Source organism: Haliaeetus albicilla, chromosome W (assembly GCF_947461875.1).
Source record: "Haliaeetus albicilla chromosome W, bHalAlb1.1, whole genome shotgun sequence".
Taxonomy (NCBI): domain Eukaryota; kingdom Metazoa; phylum Chordata; class Aves; order Accipitriformes; family Accipitridae; genus Haliaeetus; species Haliaeetus albicilla.
The window spans coordinates 35,348,303-35,364,538 of NC_091515.1; the positions used below are offsets into that span (position 1 = coordinate 35,348,303).

At 63.0% G+C, this 16,236-nt stretch overlaps 1 protein-coding gene across 1 annotated transcript; it reads left to right on the forward strand.

Moving 5' to 3' along the window:
- Positions 1–930: 930 nt before the first annotated feature.
- On the forward strand, positions 931–16,088 carry SPTBN4 (spectrin beta, non-erythrocytic 4). Its single transcript, XM_069775664.1, has 34 exons — positions 931–1,088; positions 1,188–1,339; positions 1,468–1,641; positions 1,729–1,820; positions 1,941–2,021; positions 2,113–2,228; positions 2,473–2,585; positions 2,833–3,020; positions 3,107–3,224; positions 3,316–3,474; positions 3,666–3,968; positions 4,059–4,209; positions 4,333–5,203; positions 5,288–5,425; positions 5,724–6,480; positions 6,603–6,805; positions 7,068–7,158; positions 7,792–7,938; positions 8,877–9,140; positions 9,572–9,796; positions 10,070–10,159; positions 10,244–10,522; positions 10,611–10,741; positions 10,820–11,024; positions 11,289–11,911; positions 12,428–12,566; positions 12,653–12,737; positions 12,885–13,081; positions 13,427–13,833; positions 13,914–13,983; positions 14,565–14,851; positions 15,372–15,545; positions 15,681–15,723; positions 15,805–16,088. Exons 1-34 carry the CDS (start codon positions 947–949, stop codon positions 15,964–15,966), a joined length of 7,377 nt encoding a protein of 2,458 aa, XP_069631765.1. The 5' UTR covers positions 931–946; the 3' UTR covers positions 15,967–16,088.
- Positions 16,089–16,236: the final 148 nt, after the last annotated feature.

Consider the following 16,236-nt stretch of genomic DNA (forward strand, 5'->3'; position numbering starts at 1 on the left):
CCCCCACTCCTCCCGGTGCCGATATCCCCCCCCTCTCCGTTTTTTCCGGGGTGGGGGGTGATGCCGGTGCTGTCACCGCTCCCCCGGTGCCCAGTTATTCTTGCGGGGGGGGGGAATGGATGGATATTCCCTATTCCCGGTGCAGCGGCGGGGTCGTGCGCGGCGGGGGGGGGACGGGACGGGACGGGGGTGGGCGCGGCCCCGCCATTGGCTGCCGGGGCGGTGGCGCGTTCCGGTGCGCGGGGGGAGCCGGGCCCGGGCGGTACCGGCAGCACCGGCGGCACCGGCTGCCCCCCCCGCCCTGCACGGTGAGTCGGGTCCCCGTGTCCTTCCCCCCCCGGCAAGCATCCATCCATCCATCCACCAACCCCCCCCCCCGCCGCGGTCCCGGTGCACCGGGAGGAGGCGGCTCCGGTGCGTCCGTGACCCTCCGGTATAACCGGGAACGGGCGGGGAGGGGGGACACACAACACCCTAGGTGGGGGGGGACATCCCTCCCATCCCCCCCCAGGGCGGGTCTCCGGTCACCGGTGGGGTCCTTCAAGGTGACCGCCGGGAGGGGCCTGATCCTGCTCCTGCTGGGGGGGGTGGGGGGGTGGGGGTCCTGGGAAGGGGGGGCTGCAGGGGATGCTATAGGGGAGTGTCCTGGGGGGGGTCCTGGGGGGGCTGCAATGGGTGCTATTGGGGGGCTGCAGAGGATCCTGGGGGGTCACAGGGGGTGCTCAGGGGTCTGTGGGGGTGCTCAGGGCAGGGGGGAGGCGGGGGGGGGCTCTGGGCCACCCCTGGCCTTCAGACAACACCCTGGAGACTTCCAGGGACCCTCCAGGAGAAGGTGTTGTTCCCCCCCCATCGCTGACCCCCTCATCCACGCGTGTGCACACACCCACATGCATGGGTGTGCATGTGTGTGCCCCCCTCCCCAAACCCACCCCACCCCCCCAGCCCGATGGCAGCCATGGCGGCCGAGCTGGACAACATGGAGCAACAAAACAACAACGGCCCCTGGGAGAGCCCCAACCCACGGGTTTGGGACGACACCATGGCCACCACCAAGCTCTTCGAGTGTTCCCGCATCAAAGCCTTGGCTGGTAAATCCATCCTCACCATCCCGGCAAAGCCCCAGGTGCCTGGTCCAACCCCCCCCCCGCCCCCACCACCACGGTTGAACCTGTTTCTTCCCCGGGTAGATGAGAGGGATGCGGTGCAGAAGAAGACTTTCACCAAGTGGGTGAATTCCCACCTCGCCCACGTCTCCTGCCGTATCGGGGATCTCTACGCCGATCTCCGTGATGGCTACGTCCTCACCCGGCTGCTGGAGGTGCTCTCCGGGGAGCAGCTGGTGAGAGCCAGGACCATGTGTAGGGTGCTGCAGGTTCCACCCACCTCAAGGTTGTGATGAACTGGGTGGGAGGACCTTCTCCAAGGTAGGGGCAAGGTGGGGGTGACAGATGCCGGTGTCTCCGGCAGCCCAAACCGACACGGGGCCGGATGCGGATCCACTCCTTGGAGAACGTGGACAAGGCGTTGCAGTTCCTCAAGGAGCAACGGGTGCACCTGGAGAACGTGGGCTCCCACGACATTGTGGACGGCAACCACCGCCTCACCCTCGGCCTCATCTGGACCATCATCCTCCGCTTCCAGGTAGCGGGACGGGGCTGTCCCCAACCTGGGGATGGTGTCCCCACCCCAGGACCCCGCCGTGTGTCAGTGCCCCTTGGCTTTCCCCAGATCCAGGTGATCAAAATCAAGACCGAAGACAACCGGGAGATGCTCTCGGCCAAGGATGCTCTGCTGCTCTGGTGCCAGATGAAGACGGCGGGGTGAGCGGTGACCCCCCTCCTCGCGCTGTCCCGGTGCTGGGATGGACCTTCCTTGCCCTCCCCCCCCCATGGATGGGGGATGGATCCAGCACCGTGTGACCCCCCACCCTTTCCCCACAGCTACCCCGAGGTGAACATCCAGAACTTCACCACCAGTTGGAGGGATGGGTTGGCCTTCAATGCGCTCATCCACAAGCACAGGTCTGCCGTGGGGGAGGGGGGGGTGCCAACCTGGACACCTGGGTTCCCTCCGCAGGGTGGGGGGCTCAGAGCAACTGTGTCCCTCTTGCAGGCCGGACCTCATCGACTTCCACAAGCTGACCAAGTCCAACGCGACCTACAACCTTCAACAAGCCTTCAACACGGCCGAGCAGCAGTTGGGGCTCAGCAAGCTGCTGGACCCCGAGGGTAGGGATGGGACAGGACCGGGGGGGGGTCTGTCTGTCCATCTGTCCACACGGGGTGGGGTGTCTCCACCCATCTGGCTAATTGCTCCCACCTTCGTTTTCCACCTCAGAGGATTTGGGGGGGCTCAAGGTTGAGGGGAACAGCTTGGGGTTGGTGGATGGGCTTTGCTGGACCAGGGCTGGTGGTTGGGGGGGACTCCAGGGAGCTGAGCAGGCTCGGGGACCAACACTTCACCTCCCGCCAGACGTCAACATGGAGGACCCCGACGAGAAGTCCATCATCACCTACGTGGTGTCTTTCTACCACTACTTCTCCAAGATGAAGGCGCTGGCTGTGGAGGGGAAGCGCATCGGGAAGGTGGGTTTTGGCCCACGCCCTGTGGCTCCGTGGGATGTCCCATCCTTTGGTTCATGGGGTGCCCCATCCTTTGCTCCATGGGATGTCCCATCCCTCGCTCCACTGGGCACCAGCAAGGACAGGGCCATGCTGGTCCCTGGAGGGGCTGGGCCAAGCAGGTTGCACCCCAGGCCACCCACGGTTGCTCGAAGGGGTTCTGTGGGCTGCACCCCTGAGCCATACAGGTGACCCACCCCTCTCCCACCAGGTTCTGGATCAGGCCATGGAGATCGAGGCCATCATCGAGCGGTACGAGGCGCTGGCAGCCGAGCTGCTCGCCTGGATCCAGCACACCATCACCATCATCAGCAACCAGAAGTTTGCCAACTCCTTGACTGGGGTGCAGCAGCAGCTCCAAGCCTTCACCGCCTTCTGCATCCTGGAGAAGCCCATCAAGTGAGCACCTCCTGGGGTTGGGGGGGGACAACCACGGGGGGGACGGGACCATGGCCGTATCCTGACCTGGTCCTGCCACCCCACAGGTTCCAGGAGAAGGGGAACCTGGAGGTCCTGCTCTTCACCATCCAGAGCAAGCTACGGGCCAACAACCACAAGCTCTATGTCCCCAGTGAGGGCAAGAGCATCTCTGACATCAATAAGGTGCTGGTGGGATGGGGGTGACCTCTCCATCCTGGGGGACCCCGAGAAGGGCTGGGGACCCCCTTGTCGAGCCCGGTGTCCCACCCTGCAGGCTTGGATCTGCCTGGAGAAGGCAGAGCATGAGCGAGAGGTGTCGCTGCGTAATGAGCTGATCCGGCAGGAGAAGCTGGAGCTGCTGGCCCAACATTTCGACCACAAGGCTGTCATGAGGGAGACGTGGTTGAACGAGAACCAACGCTTGGTCTCGCAGGTGGGATGGGGTGGGGGGGCTCAGTGGGGACCCTCACCCTGGGGCAGGACGCCTGGGTCCTCTCCCTGGCTGGGGTTGGGGGGTGAGGAACCCAACACTTGGGTGGTGGGACCTCCTGGCTAGCCTCATTGAGCTCCCTCATTGACCGAGGAGTGGTTCACCCCGCCTGATGGCATCTCCCCCCACCCCAGGACAACTTTGGCTACGACCTGCCAGCAGTGGAGGCCGCCATGAAGAAGCATGAGGCCATTGAGGCCGACATCTCCTCCTACCAAGAGCGCATCCAGGTAGTGGTGGAACTGGCCCTGGAGATGGAGTCAGAGGGCTACTACGACACCAAACGCATCAGTGCCCAGAAGGACAACATCCTTCGGCAGTGGGGGCTGTTGACCGAGCTGGTCCGCGCCCGCCGTGCCCGCCTCGAGCAGAACCTGGCCCTGCAGAAGATCTTCCAGGAGATGGTCTATATGATTGACTGGATGGAGGAGATGCAGGTAGAGCCGGGGACGCAGCGGGTACCGGGCGTCCCCATGGAGGATGCGGTGGGCAGCTCTGGACCTTGCGGTCTCATTCCCTTTCCCCAGGTGCTGCTGGTCTCCAAGGATTTGGGGAAGCGTCTTCTGGAGGTTGAGGACCTACTGCAGAAGCATGGGCTGCTGGAGGCTGACATCTCTGCCCAGACCGAGCGGGTGCAGGCGCTCAACGCCGCTGCGCTCAAGTTCTCAGAGCTGGAGGGTAACATGGGGCACCGGGAAAGGCACCACGAGGACCGGGAGATGCTTGGCCTTGGGAGGGGTCAACCAAGGTCTTCGGGGTGCTGTAGACCATCTCCACTAAGATCTGGTTCTCTTGGTCCAGGCTACCAACCCTGCGACCCCCAGATCATCTGCAACCGGGTCAACCACATCCAGACGTGTCTGGAGGAGCTGGGGGAGCTGGCGGGCAAGAGACGCAAGGAGCTGGAGGACTCCTGCCAGCTTTGGGCCTTCTTCCAGGAGATGGAGGAGGCCGAGGTGTGGATCCACGAGAAGGAGCAGATCCTGGCCACCAAGACGTGTGGCCGGGACCTGAGCAGCGTCTTGACGTTGACCAACAAGCACAAGAGCATGTTGGGCGAGCTGGGCAGCCGACGGGCTCTGTTGCACCAGACCATGAAGAGGGGCGAGCAGATCTTGGCCAAGAAACGCTTCAGCCCTGGTGGGATCCAGGAGAAGATGCGGGAGGTTCGCCCCCGCTGGAAGAAGCTGGAGGAGATGACAGGGTTGCACCAACAACGGTTGCAGGAGGCCCTCAACTTCTTCCAGTTCAGCGCCGAGACGGATGACTTGGTGGCCTGGTTGCAGGACACCTACCGCATTATCTCCAGCGATGACTTTGGCCATGATGACTATTCCACCCAAGCTCTTCTGCGGAAGCACTGGGCAGTGGTGGAAGAGGTGGAGAAGCACCGGGCGGCCGTGTTGGCCCTCCGGAAGCAGTTGGCTCTTCTGGCACCTGAGCACCGCCAAGGGGTTGACATGCAGATCCGGGTGGTGGAGGTGGAGCAGCTCTACGGGGAGGTGGCCGAGGTGGCCGTGCTGCGGCAGCAGTGGTTGCAGGACGCTTTGGCCGTCTACCGTATGTTCAGCGAGGTGCACGCCTGCGAGGTCTGGGTGGACGAGAAGGAGCAGTGGTTGGAGAGGATGGAGGTGCCGGAGGAGTTGGATGAGGTTGAGGTGGTCCAGCATAGGTATGTTGGGGGGGTTGGGAATGGGACCGGACACCTGGGTCCCTTGCCCCATCGGAGAGCCCACCGCTCACCTTTCCTCCTCAGGTTTGAGAGCCTGGACCAGGAGATGAACAGCGTCATGGGACGGATCTTGGATGTCAACCAGGTGGTGCAGCAGTTGGTAGACAGGGGTCACCCCAGCTCGGAGGAGGTCCGCTCCTGCCAGGACCACCTCAACAGCAGGTATGGGTGTGGGGAGGGGGGCCAAGCTGTGGGGCCAAGTCCGTCCTGGGGGTCCGTCATGCCCAAGGTGGACCCCATACTGCTTGGGGGCTCCTGTGGGGGGAATGAGCTGTGGGGCTGCTGGCAGACCCCAACCTTGGGGTTCTCCCAGCCTGGTGGGACGTCCCCACGGGGTTCAGCTCTCCAGTACAATGGCCCGAGCCCATCCCAAGCATTGGCGATGCCCAAGGTGGATGCCATCCTGGTGGCAGTGCCAGTGCAGGGCTCCATCCTGGTCTTGTCTCACCTCCGTCCCCAGGTGGAATCGGGTGGTGGAGCTGGTGGAGCACAAGAAGAGCCAACTCAGCTCTGTCCTGAAGATCCAGAACTACCTGCTGGAGTGCAGCGAGATGAAGGCGCAGGTGCGGGAGAAGAGAAAAGCCATCGAAGCCACACAATCGGGCGGCAGTGACCTGGGCGGCATGTTGGCCTTGCAACGCTGCCTCTCCACCATGGAGGCAGCTCTGGTGGTCTTGGAACCTCGGTTGGTGGAGCTTCAACGGGAAGGCGAAGCCTTGGCTGCCTCCCACCCCGGGCGAGCCCTGGAGATCCTGCTGCCCTTGGAGCAGATCAGCGAGGAGTGGGAGGCCCTGAAGCGGGTGCTGCAAGGTTGTGAGGACTCTTTGATCGTTGCCGGTCGCTTGCAACAGTTCATCCAAGACTTGGACAACTTCCTCAGTTGGTTGGTGAAGACTCAAGCCGCTGTAGCCTCCGAGGAGGTGCCGGATAGCTTGGCTGAAGCGGAGAGGTTGTTGAACCAACACGCGGCCCTCAAAGAGGAGATCAATGGCTACGAGGAGGACTATGCCAAGATCCAAGCGGCCAGCGACCTGTTGGCCTTGGAGGAGATGGAGGTCCCCTACCTCTCGTTGCAGCAGTGGTTGCAGAAGCTGGACGCGGGCTGGGGCAAGCTGTTGCAGAGCTGGGAGACGCGACGAGAGGTGCTGGTGCAATCTCACGTCTTCCACCTCTTCCTCCGGGATGTCCAGCAATGCGAGACCAGCCTCTACAACCAGGTAGAGACGGGTGGGAGAAGTTCTCGGTGACCTTATGGTTGAGTTGGGGAGGCCGGCGCAAGGAGAAGAGGTGACCAGGGATGGAGAGCCCACCACCAGCATCTCCTCCATCCCTTCTCCAGGAGTCCACCCTGGTCCACGCCGAGCTCCCTGACACGGTGGAAGGGGTGAGCAACGCCATCAAGAAGCACAAGGACTTCACCACCACCATGGACCTCAACCTGCAGAAAATCCAACTGGCTCTACAAGCCGGCGAGAGTCTCCAACATCAAGGCAACCTCTACAGTGACTGCGTGGCTGAGGCAATGGAGAGTCTCCATGCCAAGTAGGTGCCAGGATGGCAACGCCTTGACCCCACCCAGGACCCCCCCCACCCCCAGGGACAATGATGGAGCTGGATCTGCTGGTGCATCCTCACCATGGCTGATGGGGAACGTGCAACCCTGTGCCTCAGTTTCCCCTTTGGATTAATTCGCTTTGCAAGGGGCTGGGGTGGGTTAATTAGGTGCTTAATTGGGGTGCTGGGGGGGGGTGGGGTGTCACCGGCTGGGCAGTGCTGAGCCAGGTCCCCCCCCCCCAACCCACAGGAGCCAACGCAACTACCAGCTGGCTCAGGAGTGGATGCAGCGGCTCGAGGACCACCTCAAGCTGCAGTGGTTCCTCCAGGACTGCCATGAGGTAGGACCCGGACCCCTGACACCCCCCCCAACCCCCCCCCCCCCCAAATTATTCAGGAAGGGTGAGGGGGGGCTGGCTCCAAGTTTGGGTGCAGAGAGTCCCAACTGGGTGCTGGGCTGGGGGTTGTGGACCCCCGGGATGGGTGCTGCCGCTGATGCCAGTGTGGTCTGGGTCACGGCTTTTGGGGGGGGGGTAGTCCCCAAGGGTCCCCAAGCCCCCCCCCCCAAAACCTGGACCAGTGGGTCCCGTATGTCCCCCATAGATGCTCCTCAGCATCTCAGGGGGCTTCGCCGCCAGCCGCGGTGGGAGCCGCAGTGGTCCATCACCAGCGCGGCACGGTTACGGCACACGGGGGAGGTTGGCCAGATCCCCGGTTGCCTTTTTGGCGCAGATAACCAGGGAGGCCGGATCCAGCCTCTGTGCTCCACCCGGCATCTGCTGCAAAGGCTCTGCGGCATCACGCCAATGCCACCATCATCCTCATCCTCCTCTTCCTCGTTGCTGTAGAGGGACCGCAGGCCCCAGCGTGGGCCCATCACCCTTCCAAGGGTTGCGGGGATCCCTTTTTTTTTTGGGGGGGGGGGTGTTTTACAACCTCATTCCCCCCCCCCCCCGCCCTCCTTTTCCCATTAGCTGGATGGCTGGATCCGGGAGAAGGTGCTGATGGCAGGGGACCCCTCCCGGGACCCCCCCCCTCGCCCCCCCAAACCATGGCTGAAGCACCAAGCATTCATGGCCGAGCTGGCGCAGAATAAAGAGTGGCTGGAGAAGATCGAGAAGGTAGAAGGGGGGGGAGAAGAAAAAAAAAGGGGGGGGTCGTAGTGTGGAGGGGAGGGAGGGATGAGCTTTAACTGCTTCCTCACCGGGTGAGGGGGGCTTGAGGGGTGAGGCGTTTGGGGGTGGCGTGGTGGTTGCAGGGCCCCCCCCTTGCTGCAGCCTCCCCCCCCTTCATTGCATCCTTCCCTGGCTGGTTGCATCCCCCCCCCCCCCGCCGCATCCCTGCTTGCTGCATCTCCCCCCCCCCATTGCATCCTTCCCCACCTGCACCCCCATTTCGTTGCACCCCCCCGTTGCATCCCCCCCCCAGCTGCATCTTCCCTGGCTGCACCCGCCTTTTGCTGCACCCCACTTTTGCTGCATCCCCCCCCCCCGCATCCTTCCTCACTGCGCCCCCCCCAGCTGCACCCCCCATTTCCCTGCATCCCTCTCTGGCTGCACCCCCCCTTTCGCTACACTCTCCCCAGCTACACCCCCTTTTTGCTGCACCCCTTTTTGCTCCCCCCAGCTCCATCCCCCTTTTGCTGCACCCCTTTTTGCTGCACCCCCTTTCCCTGCATCACCCCCCTTTTGCTACACCTCCCTTTCCCTGCACCCCCATTTTGCTGCACCCCATTTTGCTGCATCCCCCCCCTTTCTCTGCACCTCCCCTTTCCCTGCACCCCCCTTTTGCTGCACCCCCTTTCCCTACAACCCCCCAGCTGCACCCCTCTTTTCTGTGCACCCCCTTTCGCTACAACCCCCCCCCGCTGCACCCCCCCCCTTTTGCTACACCCCCCCCCGGTGCCACCCAAAGCCCTGCGCTCCCTCCCTCCCCCACCAGGGGGCGCCCTTCATGACGTCTGAAGATCCACCACCCCCATGGCCAACGGTCAACACCCCAAATCCCAGGGTGGGCGGAACGACACCCCCCCCTTGACACCCCCCCCACCCCACCTCAGGAAGGTGAAGAACTTCTCCTCACCAAACCCGAATTAGCCGATGCCATTCGGCGTCAACTGGAAGAGTTACGGCAATGTTGGGTAGAGTTAGAAACCACCAGCCAAGCCAGGAGCCGCCGGTTGGCGGAAGCCGCAGCCGCCGAGCGCTTGGCGCGGAGTTACGCCGACATGGAGGCACGGTTGGGGAGGCTGGAGGAGCAGCTGGAGACAGTGGGGGCAGGAGCCGACCTTCTTAGCGTCAGCAGGCAGCTCAAGAGGTTGCAGGTGGGTTTGGGGGGGACATCAGGTGTTGAGGGGACATTAGGTGTTGGGGTGCACCAGGTTATGGGGAACACCAGGTCTTGGGGGGACACCAGGTTATGGAGGGACACTGGGAGTTGGGGGGGCACCAGGTCTTGGGGGGACATTGGGTGTTGGGGGGACGTCGGGTGTTTGGGGGGGGATGTTGGGTGTTGGGGAGGGACGTTGGGTGCTGGGGGCACCCCAGTGCGCAGCCCCAGTTGCAATGGGAGCTCAGCACTACCAGCTCATCCCAGTGCTGACTCACAGCCGAGGTTCCCCGGCACAGCTGGCACAGCTGGCACGACACCACCACCCTGCTCCGGTGCTGGGGATCCTGGCGAGGTGGGGGGGTGTCCTCTCCCATCCCAGTCCCCAGTGTCCCATCCTGGGGTGTGTCCATGTCCCCCCCCCAGACGATGGAGTCACAGGTGGAGGAGTGGTACAAGGAGGTGGGGGAGCTGCAGGTGCAGGCAGCGGCGCTGCCGGCGCAGGCAGCAGGCAGGCAGGCGGTGGGGGAGCGGCAAAGTGCGGTGGGGACCCGTATCGTCCGCCTGATCGAGCCCCTCAAGGAACATCGGAGAATCCTGTTGGCTTCCAAGGAGGTTCATCAGGTCAGCCATGAGCTGGAGGATGAGGTGGTGAGTACGTGGGGGGTGGGGGGGTGGGATGGGAAGGGATGGGGTGGGATGGGGTGGGATGGGTGCTGGTGCAATGGGGACCCCAAATGTAGGGAGACGTGGGATGGGTGCTCGTGCAAGAGGGACTTCAAATCCAGGGGAGAAACTGGAATGGGGATGGGATGGGGTGGGATGGGTGAGGAACCCCTGGGATGGGATGGGATGGGATGGGTATGGGGACAGGATCAGGATCAGGGGTGACGCTGAGGTCCATCCCACCGCCACCGCTACCAGCTGTGGGTGCAGGACCGCCTGCCCTTGGCCACACTGAAGGACCACGGCACCAACCTGCAGACGGTCCAGCAGTTCATCAAGAAGAACCAGGTCAGCCCCCGCACCACGGAGGGTGGGGGGACACACCGATGACCTCCCCAACACCCACCCCCTCTCCACCCACACCCCCACCAGAACCTCCGCCGGGAGATCCAGGTCCACCGACCTCGCGTGGACGAGGTGCTGGAACGCGCCGGAGCTGTTGCCTCCATCAAAAGCCCCGAAGCTGAAGGGGTCCGACGTCTTCTGGAGCGTTTGGGGACGATGTGGGGGGAACTGCAGGAGCAGGCAGAGCGCAGGCAGCAAACCCTGGATGCCACCTACCAACTGGAGCAATACTACTTTGACGTGGCTGAGGTGGAGTCGTGGTTGGGCGAGCAAGAGCTGCTGTTGATGAGCGAGGAGAAGGGGAAGGTGCTGATGGGGGTGGCTTGTGGGAGGAAGAAATTTAAGACACCCCCCCCAGCATCTCACCTCCCCAACATGTCCCCCCCCACCCAAGGATGAGCAGAGCACCCTACAACTCCTCAAGAAGCACCTCCTGATGGAGCAAATGGTGGAGAACTATGAGGAGACCATCGCCCAACTCTCTCGCCAATGCCGTGCTCTTCTAGAGTTGGGCCACCCTCAAAGGTGGGTGCGAGCCCCCCCCCCCCCCCCCTAAAATGCCGGGGTCTTTGGCGTTCACCGGGTGCTGTGTCCCTTGCCCAGCGAACAGGTCAGCAGGCGGCAGTCGCAGGTTGACCGGCTGTACGTGTCTCTGAAGGACCTGGTGGAGGAACGCAAGGCCAAGTTGGAACAGCAATATTGGCTCTACCAGCTCAACCGCGAGGTGGACGAGCTGGAGCATTGGATCGCCGAGAAGGAGGTGGTGGCCGGCTCACCGGAGCTGGGACAGGACTTCGAGCATGTCACAGTGAGTTGGGGGATGCGCCAAGGAGGGTTTTGGCATTGTCTGTGCCCCATGCCAAGGGTCCTGGAGTTGTCCCCATCCTGTGTCGAGGGTCCTGGTGAAGTCCCTCCCCTGGGTGAGGGGTCTTGTTGTGGTTCCTGCCCCATGCCAGGGGTCCTGGCACCATCCTGGTCCTGGACACAACCAGCGCACCATGCTGGGGGTCCTGCCCCCATCCCTGCCTGGTGCTGCCCACTCCTCACCCCTGCCCATCCCTGCCCATCCCAGCTACTCCAGGAGAAATTCCTGGAGTTCGCCAGTGAGACAGGCAGCGTCGGGCAGGAGAGGATCACTGCCGTCAACCAAATGGTGGATGAACTGATTGACTACGGGCACACTGACGCTGCCACCATTGCCGAATGGAAGGACGGGGTCAACGAAGCTTGGGCAGATCTTCTGGAGCTGATGGAGACCCGGGCGCAGATGTTGGCAGCTTCCCACGAATTGCACAAGTTCTTCAATGATTGCAAAGAGGTTTTGGGGCAAATCGAGGAGAAAAGGCAACGCCTGCCTGAACTGGCAGCCCATGAGGGCAGGACATCGGCCGGAGCCTTGCAACGGGCATTGGGTGCCTTCGAGCATGATGTGGAGGTGTTGGTGACCCAAGTCCGGCAGCTACAAGAGGGTGCGGCACAGTTGAGGACCCTCTATGCTGGGGACAACGCCGAGGCCATCGCCGGGAGGGAGCAGGAGGTGCTACGGGCATGGAAGGAGCTCTTGGCGGCGTGCGAGGAATGCCGGCTCCATGTCGCCAGCGTCGCTGATAAGATCCGCTTCGTTGGCACCGTGAGAGACCTTCTCACCTGGATGGATGGCGTCCTCTGCCAGATCGGCACCAGAGAGAAGCCCAGGTAGCGGGAGCTGTGGGCTGCGCCAAGGTCCTGTGTCCTGTGCTGGCCCCCAAGAACCACGTTCTGGCCTATCCATGGTGCCAAGGACCCGTGTCCTGTCCCATCCAGAGGACCCTTGTCTTGTCCCATCCATGGCACCAAGGACCCATGTCCTGTCCCATCCATGAAGCCAAGGAATTGTGTCTTGTTCCATCTGGAGGACCCATGTCCTATCTGAACCCAGGGACCCATATCGTGTCCCATCCATGGCACCAAAGACCCGTGTCCTGTTCCATTCCAAAGACACGTGTCCTGGCCCATCCATGATGCCAAGGACCCACGTCCTGTCCCACCTGGAGGACCCATCCCAAAGGCTCATGTCCTGTCCTATCCATGAAACCAAAGACATCTTGTTCCATCCCAAAGACACGTGTCCTGGCCCATCCATGATGCCAAGGACCCACGTCCTGTCCCATCCTGGGGGGGTGGCCCATCCCCGTCCCCTCCTGCCCTCCCAGCCCCCATCCCCTCTCACAGGGACGTCTCCTCGGTGGAGCTGCTGATGAATGACCACCAAGGGCTCAAGAGCGAGATCGAAGCTCACGGCAAGAGCATCACCGCTTGCCTGGAGCTCGGCAAGAACCTCATCCTCAGCAAGAGCCCGGCGGCTGATGAGGTGCCCGGGGTGGGGGGGATGGACAATCTGGGGGGGGGGGCTGCAACTGTTGGGGGGGTCCCAACCCATCTCCTCCATCCCTGCAGATCAAAGCCCACGTGGAGAAGCTGCTTGCGAAGAAGAAGGAGATGATGGAGAAGTGGGACAAGCACTGGGAATGGCTGCAGCAGAGTGAGTCCTACCTGGGGGTGGTGGTGGAGGTGGTGGTGGTAATTTGGGGAGGGGGTCAGGTCCTCCACCACCGCGGGGATGGGATGCTCTTTGGGGGGGTGCCGCCACGAGCGCGTCCTTCCGTCCGCCCGTCCATCTGTCCGGCAGTGCTGGAGGTGCACCAGTTTGCCCAGGAGGCGGTGGTGGCCGACGCTTGGCTGACGGCCCAGGAGCCTTTGCTGAAGAGCCAAGAGCTGGGCAGCAGCGTGGACGAGGTGGAGCAGCTGATCCGGCGGCACGAGGCTTTCCGGAAGGCAGCTGCCGCTTGGGAGGAGAGGTTCAGTTCCCTGAGACGGCTCACCATGGTACGAGCACCTTGGGGGGGGCTGATGTCACCCCCCATCCTGTCCCCCCACCCTGGGGGCCGCTGCAGCCACCGGCTCAGCATCCCCATTCCTGTACCCATCTCTATCTTCATCTCCATCCCTGTTCCCATCCCCATCCCTGTCCCCATCCCCATCTCCATCCCCATCCCATCCCCGTCCCCATCTCCATCCTCATCTCCATTCCCATCCCCATCTCCATCCCTATCCCATCTCCATCCCTATCCCATCTCCATTCCATCCCCATCTCCACCATCTCCACCATCTCCATCATCTCCACCATCTCCTCCATCTCCATCTCCACTGCACTGCGCCCCATCCCCGCAGATCGAGAAGCTGAAAGCGGAGCAGAACAAGCAGCTGCCGACGCCGTTCCTGAGCCGCAAATTTTTGGGGGAACCCCCGGGGGGGTCAATGCCATTGCCGGGGGGGTCCGAGCGCCCCAAAAGCTGCCGGCTAGAGCCCTGCATCGCCTACGTGCGCCATGAGCTCCGTCCTGAGCGCCTACAGCCCAAGCTTGACAGTGTCCAGGGACCTCCCAGGGATGGGGATCCCGTGGGGGAGCCAATCCCCCCTACCACTGCCGGTGAGACCCCGGTGGCCCCCAAAACTGAAGAGCCCGGGGAGGCCAGGACGGGGCTGCTGGAATGGCGCCAGGAGCGGCGAGAGCGCCGGTTGGAACAGCAGGAATCTAGTGAGCCGGAGCTGCCACGGCACGACGGCAAGGGCGGCGGGTGAGCATGGGGATGGGGACACTGGTGTCACTGTCAGGTGGCCAGGACTGACGTGACCCTCCCCAAATCTCCTCCAACAGCAAAGCCACGCTGGCTGACATCGTGGAGCAGCTGCAGGAGAAGGAGGCAGGTGGCCCGTTGCCAGCTCCAGTGAGTCCCCTTGGCATCCCCTTGGTTTCCCCTTGGAGTCCCCTTGGTGTCTCCTTGGTATCTACTTGGCATCCTCTTGAAGTCTCCTTGGTTTTTCCTTGGCATCCCCTTGGCATCTCCTTGGTGTCCCCTTGGTGTCTGCTTGGCTTCCCCTTGGTGTCTCCTTGACATCTACTTGGCATCACCTTGAAGTCCCCTTGGTTTTTCCTTGGCATCACCTCGGCGTCCCCTCGGCATCCCCTTGGAGTCCCCTTGGTGTCCCCTCAGTGTCCCTTTAGTGTGTCCTTGGCATTTCCTTGGCATCCCCTCAGCATCTCCTTGCCTTCAACTTGGTGTCCCCTTGGCATCCCTTCAACATCCCCTTGGTGTCCTCTTAAGAATACCCTTAGTGTCCCCTTGATATCGCCTTGGCATCATATTGGTGTCTCCTTGGTGTCCTCCTGGCATCTCCTTCGTGTCCCCTTGGTGTCCCCTCAGTGTCCCCTTGGCATCTCCTTCACATCCCATCAATGTCCCCTTGGCGTCCCCACCTCGGGGGGCCACTGGGAGCCACATCCCGACGCCCATCATCCCCCCCCCAGCCCCGGGAGCGGGAGTCCCCCGCCCGCCTGCCCACCGGCCCAGAGGCATTGCCAGAGAGAATGCCGCGACCTGACCGACCCCGTGCCCGCGACCGCCCCAAACCCCGCCGACGTCCGCGACCCAAAGACCCCGCTCAGGGTCCGGGGGAGACGCGGAGGTCACGGTCGGCCCCGGCACAGGGCAGCGCCCCACCGCCCCCGCCGCCCCCCACCCACACGGTGCAGCATGAGGGCTTCCTCTTCCGCAAGCATGAGCTCGATGGACCCAACAAGAAGGCGTCCAACAGGTCGGTGGGGCACAACGGGAGGGGCAGGTGGGGGGGGGTCTGCGAGGGAAGGGGGTGCACCAGGGGTTGGGGGGGGTCCATCAATGGAGAGGGTGCACCAGGGTTTGCGGTGTCCATCGATGGTGAAGGTTCATAAGGGTTTGGGGTGTCCATCGATGGAGAGGGATCACCAGGGTCAATCAAGGGACATCATACATGAGGATTTGGGGGGTCTATCAGGGCAGAGGTTGCACCAGCTTTTGGGGATCCATCATGGAGAGGGTTCACCATGACTTGGAGGGTCATTCAATTGGCATCATGCAGCAGGGTTTGGGGTGTCCATCGATGGAGAGGGGTCACTAGAGTTTGGGGTGTCCATCGATGGTGAAGGTTCACCAGGGTTTGGAGGTCCATCCATGCAGCAGGTGCCCCCGAGCTTGGGTGATCCCCACCACCCAAACCCACCAGCAGTGTTGGGTCACCTGCTGATGCCACCACCCCACCCACCCCACCCCTCCACCGTGTCCCCCACCTTGACCAGATCTTGGGTGAACCTCTACTGCGTCCTGAGCAAGGGTGACCTGGGCTTCTACAAGGACGCCAAGGGTCAAGCGACGGGCAGCACCCACGGTGGTGAACCCCTCCTCAACCTCCACCACTCCACTAGCGAGGTGGCCAACGACTACAAGAAGAAGAAGAACGTCTTCAAGCTCAAGTATGTCGGGGTGCTCGTGGGGTGGGGGGGGTCCCCCAAATTCCTGGGGTTGAGTGGGGAGGTCCCCCCAAATTCCTGGGGTTGGTTGGGTGGCGTTGTCGGGTGGGTGTCGTTGAGTAGGTTCTTCTCTTGTAGGACCAGTGATGGGAGCGAGTTCCTCCTGCAAGCCAAGGATGAGGTGGGGGTCTACCGGGGGTTGGGGGTGGTTGTGGAGATTTTGGGGGGGTCTGATGATGGTTTTGGGGTGTCCCTCCCCCAGGAGGACATGCGGGGGTGGTTGAGGGCACTGGCTGCCTGCGCCCAGGAGCACGCTGAGGTGGCGCGGTGGAGCCAAGCTCTTCTCACCACCTCCTCCACCGACGAGGGCCTCCCCCGGCGGGAGGGTGACCGCCGCTCCAGTACCTCGGGGAGACGGAAGTGACACCCCCCCCGAATTTTTGGGGACCCCCCCACCCATTGGGGTGGGGGACACCCAGTTCAGCTGTGGACAGGACATACCCAGGGGGCTAGGGGGGGTGATTTTGGGGGGACACCCCCCCTTCTTTGTGCCCCATGGGTTGGGGGGGGCTATGCATGGGGGGCACCATGGGGATGGGGTGCCCCCCCAAATCCTGTGTGCCCCCCCAAATCCTGGGTACCCCAAATCCTGGGGGTGTGTCCCCCCCAGATCCTGGGTCCTCCCCCCTCAAAT

Bases quoted from the DNA above. Each gene is read 5' to 3' on its own strand.
- SPTBN4 (XM_069775664.1), top strand. From the start codon at position 947: ATGGCAGCCATGGCGGCCGAGCTGGACAACATGGAGCAACAAAACAAC. The intron at 1,340-1,467 runs GTGAGAGCCAGG...TGTCTCCGGCAG, and splicing joins TGCTCTCCGGGGAGCAGCTG to CCCAAACCGACACGGGGCCG. The intron at 12,738-12,884 runs GTGAGTCCTACC...TCTGTCCGGCAG, and splicing joins CTGGGAATGGCTGCAGCAGA to TGCTGGAGGTGCACCAGTTT.